The sequence below is a fragment of the Lipotes vexillifer genome, unplaced genomic scaffold, assembly GCF_000442215.2.
Source record: "Lipotes vexillifer unplaced genomic scaffold, Lipotes_vexillifer_v1.1 scaffold771, whole genome shotgun sequence".
Classification (NCBI taxonomy): domain Eukaryota; kingdom Metazoa; phylum Chordata; class Mammalia; order Artiodactyla; family Lipotidae; genus Lipotes; species Lipotes vexillifer.
This window is the reverse complement of record NW_006774099.1, coordinates 1,003,760-1,016,059: the sequence shown is the minus strand read 5'-3', so window position 1 is coordinate 1,016,059 and position 12,300 is coordinate 1,003,760. Positions and strand designations below refer to the sequence as shown.

Genomic DNA, 12,300 nt, shown 5'->3' with positions numbered 1-12,300 from the left:
AGTTATTTGACCTCTCCAGGTCTTATGTCCTTATCTGTAAAATGGAGATAATAATTGTATCAGTCAAGAAAACTGTAGTAGGTGTAGCTCAACAGAAAGAATTTAATAGAAAGAACTGGTTTCACAGGTGTTAGAGGGCTGAATGAGAGGGAAGGGCAACCACAGAGAGTAACCGTAGGAAGCAGCTCCCATTTCTAAGGCTGGAGAAAAGGGAAGAGGCTGGGACCATCAGAAGCTGGACACATGGAAGAAGTGACCCACTGCTGAGTTTTCAGCAGCCTGGTGAGGCTGGTTCTAGAGCGTGGAAGAGGCTGGGACCAATGGTTGATGGTGGGTGAAAGGTTGTGGCTGGAGGGGATACTGAAAGGAAATAATGGCAAGCACACAGAAAGGAGGACATCTCCCCTCTCCAGCCTCAGTCTCCCCTACTGCCGCCTATTGACAGGAATTAATAGAAAAACCGCTGCTCCCAAAGAACTGGTTTGCAGAGCACCAACTCCAGCCACAAACCAGCGTGCAGAAAGGTAGATCCGGAGCCGAGGTAGATAGCTTACTAACCAGCTCAGTATTTCATAGAAACACAAAGAGAGTATTACTCATATTATTAACTATTAACTATTAAGTGAGTTAATGTTTATAAACTCCTAGAACTGTGCCTGGCATGTGATAAGTGCATTACAATGAGCTTTAAGAAAAACGGATGACTACATTGCTCCACCAGAAACCAACGTGGGAAATAATATTAGAATACCAGTTTTTAATCCAGGAAAATGATATGGTTTAAAGAGGTCACATAAAATGCACAAGGTCACACAAGCTGGTCACTGGTGAACTCAGGACTATCTGAATGAAAAGCTGTTGCTTTTACTTCTGTGAGCCTCCTGTGAGGCTCAGAGAAAAAGGGCACATAAATAAATCACTTCCCAGTGAGACGGACTATAAAAGTGCAAGAGGAGACGTATACAGATAAAGTTTGGGGAGCACGTGGGAGAGAGGCGAGCCGCTGCAGGTTGAGGAATCTGAGAAGACTTGCCGGAGGATGTGGTGTTTGAGTGAAGCTGAAGGGCAGGGCTTCCCCTGGCAGGTGTTGGGAGCAGAAGAAACTGCTTGAGCAAAGACCCGAGTGGCGAGTATGAGGGCCGGGGGCGGGGGGGGAAGTAAATGTTCCTTACCATCCGCTTTCTGTGTAAACAACAGAGTTGAAGTGTCTCCAAATATTCCTAGCAGCGATGTGTATTAAAGAGTTCACCACATTCATGACACGTTGCGCAGAATATTATACATTTGTGAGGCAACGGGATTAGCTGGAAAAGAATTATTTTAATGCACCTGCATTTTTAAAAACGCATAGGGAGGCTCATTAAAATCTCCTTACAAGAGATCAGTGGCCTTGTTTCAAACGAACTAACACCCTAATTTGAAGCTGCTTTCCTGCCCTTTTGCCAATGTACCAAATTTGTACTAAATGCAAGGGGGATATGGGAACTCTGACCAGGGAGGATGGGAATGGGATTCCTTTCCTGCCACCCCAGGAAGCAGCATTACAACCATAGCAGAAGTCAGTGAATGGGATGTGAAGGCAGAGAGACCAAGACAAATTATGGAGACTCATCAGGTCTATCTAGCGCTGGACCAGACCACAGGGCTGGCTTGCTAAGGCAGTCAGAGTAGCATGGAGCTGAAGTTCTCAAATAGTTCCGTGGCTCTGAACCTGGCCTCTGTAATCCTGTGTTGAGGTCTAAAAGCGAGGAATGTGCCAGGAAACCAGAGATGGAAACCACACATGCCAATAATAATAGTTAACAGTTTCTGAGCATCCACTCCACGCCAAGCACTTTCATATAAAATGAGTATTATATCCAGACTGGTAGTTACTAGTCCCCAGGAATCATTCTCCCCTTCCTCCTTTTAGTAGTAGACTCCCCTACTGAGCTTTAGCAGAGGGTATATATGCCTTTCCTGCTAGAGAAAGTATTTCCAGGCTTCCTTGTAGCTGCTGTGACTGTGTGACAGGTTTCACCAGCAGAACGTGAGTAGGTGTAATGTGTGCCATTTCCGCATCATTTCCCTAAAGGAGTGCCGTCCACCTCCTCTTTTCCCTTTCCACTGGCTGGGATGCTGCTGTGGTGGCATTCGTGCTTCGTGGAGAGGAGACCAACACTCTGGAGAAAGAACCTGGGTCTGTAGAACAGAGCAGCCCTCTCCTCTTGTCACTGCTTTCTGCTGCCCCACCTGGTGAACCTGCCTTTAGCACCTTTCCTTAACTTGGCCAAAGATCAAACACATGCGAAAGAAAAACAATATTGTTAGATTTACATCTGGGTTAAGAGGATATAGGCCACAGGTGAGAGAATCTTAGACGTAAGCTGTACGCGCTCTAGTGAATAGATTGTATAAAAATTATATTGGCTTATTTGGGAACCTTTGATTACATCCTGGTTTCTAGTTAAGTTTCGAATGACTGAGGTTACCTATTAAATGTGCTCCAGGTGAGACAACGGTCATTGTATCGAGGAAAGGCAGACGATTCAAAAGTTCTGGACGATTTGTTATGTGTCAGGTACCAAAGATGGAAGCACACACATACATACACACAGGCGTGCTCGCGCGCGCGCGCGCGCGCACACACACACACACACACACACACACACATACACACACAGTCTACCCTCAAGATGTTTGTCGACTGGTGGGAAGTTTGGCAGATATAAAAACAGTGTTGAGAGGAAAAGTATCAGTTAATACTCTTGGCTGTAAGCAACCAAAAATCTGACTCAAACTGGTTTAAGAAAAAAAAAACGATCATTTATGTGTTTATATAAGTGTACAGTCCAAGAGTAAACCCGACTTCAGGCATTTAAACCCTACTGAACTGGAATCTTTGTGGCAGGGGCCTGGAAATCTGTATCTTGGTCCCCATCCCATCCCCCCACCAGGTAATTTCAATTCTGTTTTGGAAAGTAATGTTTTGTATAGATAATTGAGCTGCGTATTGGAGATTGGACTGGAAAGGGGAGAGAGTGAAGGAGGAGATGATCGTTTCTGAGGGAGAGGAGAGACTCCTGAATCCAGGCAGGGGCAGCCCCGAGTGCCACAATACCTGCTTTGTACTTAGGACAAAGCCAGAGTGCACATTCTGAGGGCTGCTTGCACGGGAGGTTTGAAGGGGAATGAGTAGAGGACCATGTCATTTGTCCAGCAGCCTGAGGGTTCACAATCCTTATGAAAGTGGCTGTCACTTCCATTCCTTCACCCAACTACTATTTATTGTGCAACTATGTACCAGGCACCGAGCTAGAAGCGAGGATACAGGGCTATAGGCAAAGAGCCTTTCCTCATGAAGCTTACATTCTAGGGGAAGACAGACAATAAACAATTAGAAAAACGAGCTAACTACTGGCTGTGTTAAGTTTTAAGAATGGAAAAATCCTTCACTACTTAGTCCCTAGTGGAGGCTGACATTGGATGGAGTGGAGGAGAGGCCTTCAAGTTGACAACTTGGTGGAGACTTGAGAGCATGAGCATTCCAAACAGAGGCGATAGCAGGTGCAAAGGCCCTGAGGTGAGAGGGAATTGGGTGGGGTGGAAACACAGGAAGGAGCAAGTGTGGCCAGAGCTCAGTGAGAGGGAGACTGGAGTGGGATGAGCCTGAAGAAGTTGGCAGCAGCCAGGCTACAGGATAACCTGTGGGCACCAGAAAGAGTCTGGATCTTATTCCACACACAATGAAATGTTCGTGTTAAAAGGAATTTCCTGGCTACTGTGTGGAAAAAGGGTAAAATTAAATTCAGGGCTAGATGGACTCCAAGGTTCTTGCCTGGTCTTCATGGCAGGCTCCGTGGGGTCCCCAGGAGCCTGCTTAGTAACTGGGGACCCTATATCAGCGATGTCTGATAGAACTTTCTGCAAAGATGGAAATGTTCCATACTTGGGCTATCCAGTCCCAAAGCTACTATGTGCAAGTGGCTCTTGAGCACGTGATATGTGGCTAGTGTGACTGAGGAACTAGAGTTTAAATACTATTCCATTCACAGTAATTTGTTTAAAGGTATGGAGCCACGTGTGGCTAATGGCTGTTGTACTCGGCAGCACAACGCAACGCAACACAGCGCTGGGTGCCTGAGGGTTTCTACTCGTTATACAGAAGCCAGGGCCTTCTCCAAATGGTGGGACTGTAAGAGGGTCCGTTGATCCCTAAATGCTAAGCCCCCCTCTGTGCGTATGGCTTGTCAAGACAGACAGGCTCAGGGAGTATCCTACGCTTCGTTTTGTCACCGGGGAGGCACGTGCACACGGCTGTGAGGCGCTTCTCGCGCGCCCTCAGGGGAGGCCCCGCACTGCGAACAAAGATTTCTGGACCGCTCTTTCCAGAACGCACCAGCCTCGCGCTCTCGCGGCCGCCGGCGCGGTCCAGCCATTGGCAGGAGAGGTATAACGGCCCCGCAGCGTCTCGCCCCGCCTGCCCCGCAGCCCGGCCGCGTAGACATCAGCTTCGGGCGCAGCACAGGTGGGCTGGGCAAGCAGGGGAACTAGACGAGCCACCGAGCGGGGATGGAGGTTCGGGGACCCCTCGGCGCGCAGTCGCCTCTTCTCCTCTTCGCGAATGGGGGCGTGGGTGGCGCGGGCCGTGGCCCGCACCGGATCGGCTTCCTGAGCTTGCTTTCGCTTTGCCAGGGGCTTGGCGAGGCCTGTGCGCCACAAACGAGCAGGGAGAGCCGCGCAGGTGGCCGCGCGGGAGGGGCGGGGGGCTGGCGCCTTAAACCCGGCGGGACCCCTGCCCTCTCCCGGAGCGCGCGTCCCTGGCACTGGCTCGGTGCCCCGCGGCGCGCGTGGATCCTGGCTGGCCGGAAGGCGCCCCTGACCTTGGTGTCTCCCCGTGCCAGGTCTGCGCAAGGGCCATGGGCGCCGCGCTGGGCACGGGCGCGCGGCTGGCTCTCCTAGCCGGCCGGACCTGCAGCGCTGCCCGGCACTGGGAGCCCACCGCGCCCGCCCGAGGCTGCCACTCCAAGGCCGGCCCGGCGCGCCCGGTGCCCCTGAAGAAGCGCGGATACGATGTCACCAGGAACCCGCACCTCAACAAGGTAAAGGTCCGGAAGGGTAGGACGGCCCCAAGCTACTATTCTGCGGGCCCGAGGGATGGGCGCCCCGCCCCCTGGGCCCGGGGAGGATCCTTCCAGAGGCCCGTCCAGCGGCTTTACACTTTTGCCTTGGGGAGGTTTGGTGTAACTCGGTTTGGCTTTTTTACCATACCTCTTCTGCGTGGAAAGAGGTAATCAGTAATGCAGGAAGCCTAATTTCTTTCGTAAGAACAAATATAGACTGGGTTAAGGTCCTCATGGCCAGTCTGACTTGAGGTCAGATCTCCCCTTGATGCTTGCTGATTCTGTTGATCTTGGGCAGTTCATTTAACCTCTGACCGTCCAAGTTTACCCGTCTGTAAAAGGGAGGCAGTTGTCTCGGGAGTGTTGTGAGATTTAAGGAGGAAATGGAGGTAGCGTTCTTAACACAGTACCTGACATCCAGTGAGAACAAATGTCAGCTACGGTTATAATTATTCTGAGGAAAAGATTTTTAATTTGAGCGAGGGCAAGAAAGTCTCGAATTATGGAACGTTTAGACCTTGAAAGGGCATCACAGATCCTAATTCAAACCTCGCCTTTTACAAATGAGAAAACAAGACAAAGGGAACTTGCCCAAGGTCACCAGCTAGTTAGTTCTAGCTCTGCCACTGGAATCTGGGTCTGGATCTCTGGTGCTTGGGTCAAGTTCAGCCCACTGCTAACCCAGTGTTTAGGAGCACCCACTGCTAACCCAGTGTTTAGGAGCGCACACACTTGTTTCTGGGAGTAGAGTTTAGTATCATTGGTGTTAAAACCAAGAGACCTGGATTTGAGGCCTGTCTCCCAACACCTCCTTGAGTTAACTTGGGCATCTCATTTAATTTCTCTGAGGTTCAAGTTTCTCCTGCTTAAAGTGGATATTATGACAGACGCACCATTCCTACCACATTCTGTTATTGTGACAATCAAATGAATTACTGAACTTGAAATCAAATTTTAAACTATATAAAGTGCTTGGTAAATAAATAATTACTACAAAATAAAAGTTTGAATAATTTCTTTGAATCAGGATTGTGAAATTCAAGTGAGGGAGTACTTGTGGAAAAGGTGTTTTTGAGAAATAGGAACAATTATATAGATGCTAAGTATTGTGATTATTTCCTGCAGAATTAATAGAAGCTAAGAAAGAAAATTTTCTCTCAACCTCCATCTATCACACTACAATCCCTGCTTCCCCCCAGAGAAACCCTAAATCCTTTGTATATTACTACTTTGGGATAGGTAAGGTGTTTTATGAATTTAAATTTACTTTGGTAGCAAGTGTTAGAAAACTCAGCTCAAACTGGCTTAGCAAATAAGAGATTTCTTTAGCTAAAATAAATATCTAGAGGAAAGAAGGGTTTGACCCAGCAGTCCAGATGGCATCCCTAAGGATGCAGGTTCTCTCTGGGTCTCTGCTCTGCTTTTGCAAGGTCAGCTGCATCCTCAGACTCCATCCAGTAGAGTCTTTCACCTGGATTCTGCCACAGTCCCCCATCTCCTTTTTTCATACCACACCATCCAGGGATAGAAAGACATTTTCCTCTGGTAGCTCCTGTGGAAGAGAAAGGACACTTTCTCTGGAGCCTCAGAAAAAGAGTCTTTCTGTCTCATGGACTCTGATTGGATTCCCTTCCATCCCCAAACCGGTCACCATAATTTAAGTAAGTCAGGGCTCACCCCTGGATTTAAAGAGAGAGTTTAGGTTAGGGGCACCCATACCAACTGGCTTAGAATAAAGGGGATATGGCTCCCCACCCTGCCCCCCAGTAAATCTGTGTATTGTCATCAGAGGGAGGAGGGATAGATGCTGGAAAGCAAAATAATAAATTCCCACTACTGACTGTGATTGTTTGAACAATCATTGCTTTAGAAATACTGGCATATTACAGTTAGCACTTAATGCTTTATGAATAGTTAAAAAAAAATAAAGGAAGGACTTGAATGTCTCTTTTTTTTTTTAGCCCTAAGTTTATGGTTCCCTAAAAGCACTCTTGCCCCTTGCCCTTGTTCTTGATGTAATTTTTTTCCTCCTAAATAATATAAATGGGACATTATCCATAAATCTAGGGGCCTGAACTTTTCATGATGTTAAAGATTTTTTTATGTATCCCTGAAGTCAGCTGATGCTGGTCTGGGGTGAGGAGGGTATCTGGAGTGATGCTGAGAGAGGCTGTTGGCCTCCCGCATTCGCCCTTGGGGAGGGAGGGGAGACAATGGAGGGAGCATCACTGCCTAGGAGCCGCCCCTCTCTTCCCAGTGAGGTGCCACCCTCTTGCTGTCCTGCTGACCTCCAGCACTCAGAGAGTTTCCAGGGAAGGCTTGGCGCTTGGCACTTTCCATCAGCCAGATGGGGAGACTTGCTGAGTTAAACAGAACAACTGAGGTTATCACTGAGAAAACAAGAGAAGGGCAGCTTTGAAAGGGACCAGTACTTAGTGGGTGGGTCTGTGGGTGGATTTTTTTCTGCTAGACTCCGAGCTCCTCCAGGGCAGGGACTGAGTTTCATGCATTTGTGGCAGGCACTGGGTAGTTCCTGAAGGGTGTAACAAGGGCATGAACATGAAAGCTAACATTACATTCTTCGAACACGTTCTCTGGGTTTGCTTCCCGCTTTTGACAGATCAGGAGAGGCATTTAAGTTGAAGCTTGAGGGCAGAGGGTCGTCAGGAGATGGAATTCTCTGAGAGAAGAGCTGCTGAACAGGCCAAGCATCACTGCTGTTGTGCAGTCAGGGTCTGGTCCCTGCTCTGCCATAATCTCGCCGTGCGATCTGTGCTGAATCTCATTAGCCTCTCTGCCCATGTCACACCACTGCTATGAGGATCACAGGGGTGAAATCGTTTTGAAAACTGTACGGCACTAAGTATTAGATGATCGTGTTGACAAATTCCAGAATCAGGGTTGGAAGCTCCCTTAGATATGACCTAGTCTGGAATTGTTGGACGTGAAATTAGCTTGGGTCTAACCAGCATTTTTATGTTAAAGAAATGGGTTAGAATAGAATGAAACAATAGTAAATGTATTAAACTTAATAAAGATAAGTATTATACCAAGTCACCATACGAAATGCCAGTTTTTACTGTGGATTGTCATTTAAAAAAAAAAGCTTTTGAAAACCATTGTTCTCATCCAGCATCTCATTTTCAGATGTAGAGACAGGCTGAGAAAGTCAAGTGATGCCACAGAGATTGTCATTTGTTGCAGAAGTAGGCAGAGGACGCCCACCTCCAGATTTTCAGTCCGCTGAATCACAATGACAGTTCTCATTCACATCTGCTTTGACTGATTCAGGCACATTCAGAACGATGACAGAACTGGAACTGGATGATTCCAAGTTCCCTACAGGAGTCTAGATTTTCTGATTGATGCAAATTCAGCAATACATGAATTTCAACTTCCCTTTTAAAAAAAAAACAAACAAAACTAATATTGTGCCTTTCTTCTAAAATTTGACCTCTTCTGTTATCCATGTAGATTGTGGCAACAGAGTAAATCTGATTACATATTACAAGACATCAGACATATTTTACTTACATTAAACAGGCAATTATCAACCCCATTTTACAGGGTATCTTCATAGGACGAATCATCCCCATCCTATTCATGTAGTAAGTGAGCCACCAAAACGTTGCTGGCCCCAGCTTATATCTGGCCTCTTTTGGGAAGGGATGTTCTATTCCCACTCCCCAAACTAGACTTGAGTCCCGTCCCATTTGTCTTCTCACTCCGTGTTTCTTTCCTTTTGGCACTGAGCACCCTGTTGTCATGGCTGGTTGATCCGTCTTCCACACTAGATCCTGAGCACCTTGAGGACAGAGACTGTCTTGTCACACAATATTCTCTACACCTGACTTGAGATGCTCAATAAATATTTGCTCTTTGAATGATCTCAATCAAGTCCTAACCCCTTTCCTCTCAATTTTATGAATCTTAATGTCACTGCTTTACAGTTAGCCTCATGCTCCTGTTGTCTAGGGGAATGTCTACAAATAGCCTATTGGGAGGAAATATACCTACTTGACCTTAATCATCAGCTTGATGATTGGGAAAGACCATCAGCTTGATGGTCAGGGAAAGAATGAATGAAGCGTGCTTGGTCCAGTCGCTGTGATTATGGACCAGTGCATTTCATGCAGCGGGGCCTTCTTAAACTGCAAGGTGTGGTGACCGCCTTCCCATGTGGACTAGATGCATGTACATTAGTGAACGTGTAAAGGCCTGGGGGCCTGCACTACAGTGCTGGCTGCACATCTGAGGCCACGCAGGTTTTAGCTCAATCCTTCTATATGCGGTGGTAATTTATTAGACTCCCACACAGCTGGGATTTGCCTTTGACTAAAGTATGTTTTTGTTCGGTGCCAGTTTAGAACTTGATCTTGCCTCCTTTGGGCTGGGGGGAGTCTGTCATCACACACTTGGCTTACTGATCAATCAGAAGGTGATGGCTGGGTTGTACACCGAATTAGAAGTCTGTTGCAGATGCTGTTTTGTGTCCCAAAGGCCGATAGCATAATGTGTCTTCCTGAGACCTCTGCTTCAGATGTGATGTTGAGTTGGGTCTCCTTGATTGATAAAGAAGCAATGCATTATTAAGTGAACATTATTTCCATAAGCAGCAGTTTGCTCTAGATCTAAGCCTCTTGTACAGTGACTCAGGGCATCGAAGCTCAAATACTGTTCAGATATTTTAAGAACAAACAAGCAGAGGCAGGTTGGAATTAAATCCTTCCCTGTTGGGGCTTCCCTGGTGGCGCAGTGGTTGGGAGTCCGCCTGCCGATGCCGGGGACGCGGGTTCGTGCCCCAGTCCGGGAAGATCCCACATGCCGCGGAGCGGCTGGGCCCGTGAGCTGTGGCTGCTGAGCTTGCGCTTCCGGAGCCTGTGCTCCGCAATGGGAGAGGCCACAGCAGTGAGAGGCCCGTGTACCGCAAAGAAAGAAAAAAAAAATAATCCTTCCCTGTCAAATACTGTCCTGGCTTCATGGGATTGATAACACTTGGTGTTACGGCTTTGTGCTTGGAACAGCTAAAAGAACTTGTATTAGTTAGGCTAAAGGTTAGGCAACTTTAACAAGGTAAACCCCAGACTCAGAGGCTTAAACAAGATAGAAGCGTTTTTTTTTTTTTTTTTTTTGCGGTACGCGGGCCTCTCACCGTTGTGGCCTCTCCTGTTGCGGAGCACAGGCTCCGGACGCGCAGGCTTAGCGGCCACGGCTCACGGGCCCAGCCGCTCCGCGGCATGTGGGATCTTCCCGGACCGGGGCACGAACCCGTGTCCCCTGCATCGGCAGGCGGACTCTCGACCACTGCGCCACCAGGGAAGCCCAGAAGTGTATTTTTCACATAAACAAGTCTGGGTAGGCAATCGCAGGTTGGTATGTGGCTTGATTTTGTTGCTCTGCCATCCTCAGTGTGCATCTCACATTTCGTGGTCCAAGATGGTTGCTTCTAGGCTCTGCCATAATTCCATACGGAAGCCAGTCAGATGGGAAAATACACAATTTGGATGTTGCAAATATCACTTCCATTCACATCCAATTGTCCAGAGCTTGGTCATACACCATACCTAGCTGCAAGAGAATCTCGGAAATGTAATCTTTAGCCGGGCACCCATATATCCACTTAAAAATTCTGTACCACTAAGGAAAGAAAGAATGGCTATTGGGGAAACTGCTACAAAATGCTTATCTGAAATTTTAATTTGATTTGCTGTCAATTTTATCCCAACCTTTAAAATCCATCAGTTTCTCTACATCCCCTCTACCACCAGCCTTGTTCACTCCTTCATCGTCTTGTGTCTAGATTAGGCAGGAGCCTTCCAGTGGCTCTCCAGCCTGCAGTCCTGTTTCTTTCAATCTGCTTCTCTGTGTCTGTTGACCACACCTTGAGAGGCTAACACCCTGCACACATCCTTAACCACTCTCTTTCTTTCAGACCCCATGTCCAGTTCACCGGAGAGTTCTGTTGCTCTGTCCTCAGAGTAGATCTGGAATCCACCCTCTGCTCTCACCACGGGTCCCACCCTGACCTAAGGCACCACTATTTCTCTGCTGGATGACTGCAGTGTCCCCCTAGCTGGGCTCCTTGTGTTCCTCTTGTTTGTTCTTCCCACAACAGCCAGTGTGAGCCTTTTAAAACGAAATTTGATCACGTCACTCTTCCGCTCGAAACCCTGCAGAGTCAGAGTTCTTACCATGCCCTGCATGATTTGACCCTCCCTGACCTCATCTTTTGCTACTCCTCAGCCTCACGTGCTGCCCATACATGCTGGCCTCAAACACTCCAAGCATGCTCCTACCTGGAGTCTTTGCACTGGCTATTCCCTCTTGTAGAGCACACAGCCCCTGCATAACCATGTGGTTAACTCTTTCACCAGCTTCAAGGCTTCTCACTTTCTCAGTGAGACCTATCAGACCACCCATGGGAAGTTGTAAACAGCCCTTTCAACCTTCTTGGTCTACTTAACATGGCCTACTTCTGCAACATAGTATTAGATACTTCTTACATACTGTTTCATTTTCCTACTTACCATACCTCTTGGTTATTAATGTGCATTTCCCCACTATAAGCTTCATTTAGGCAGGGATTTTTGTTTTATTTGTTCACTGATGTATCCAAGGTACTTAGAACAGTACCTGGTCCATAGTTTTGTACTCAGTAAACAGTCATTGGATGAGTGAATCATTCAGAGAGACATCTACTGAGGCTTCTTCCTCTCATCCCTTCCCTTCCCCCTCCTCCTTCACCAAAGCCCCCCTTCTTTTCCTCTGGTGCTTTTCCTTCCCCGGTATCCCCCTCTATGGGGTTTATATGCCCAAGATCACTTGTATCTGGAATGTGGATAAATCTCGCATCAGACCTTTGTGTGCCCAGAGGCCCACTTACTGTGGAGACTGGGGATGCACAACACAGATGTTCACCCTTTGTTATTTCCAGTTTTACCAGCCAAGCCTGGGGAAAAGGAGACCCTGTTCTGGAGACACAGATGGTACCTTGAAAGCAGAGATGGCTGGAGACATTCTTGAGGCTCGCAGAAAGAAACAAAGGGTGGGGGGTGTCCAGGCTGTGGGCCAGAGATAGGAAACCCCAGCTTCTGTCAGCATCTCCAACTTCCTAGAACTCCCACCCTCCACTTTGAGTCTTGGTAGCCCCCATCCCTGCTCTGAACTTCTCTGATTCCCCCGTGCTGCAGCACTCCCG

General features: G+C 47.7%; 1 protein-coding gene across 1 annotated transcript in view; it reads left to right on the top strand.

Moving 5' to 3' along the window:
- Window positions 1-4,887: 4,887 nt before the first annotated feature.
- The window catches only part of ME3 (malic enzyme 3), a 197,959-nt gene continuing 190,546 nt past the window's right edge, over window positions 4,888-12,300 (top strand). The window contains exon 1 of the mRNA XM_007448838.1: window positions 4,888-5,081. Coding sequence (XP_007448900.1) covers window positions 4,899-5,081 — 183 coding nt within the window. The 5' untranslated portion in view covers window positions 4,888-4,898. The remainder of the gene's footprint in view (window positions 5,082-12,300) is intronic.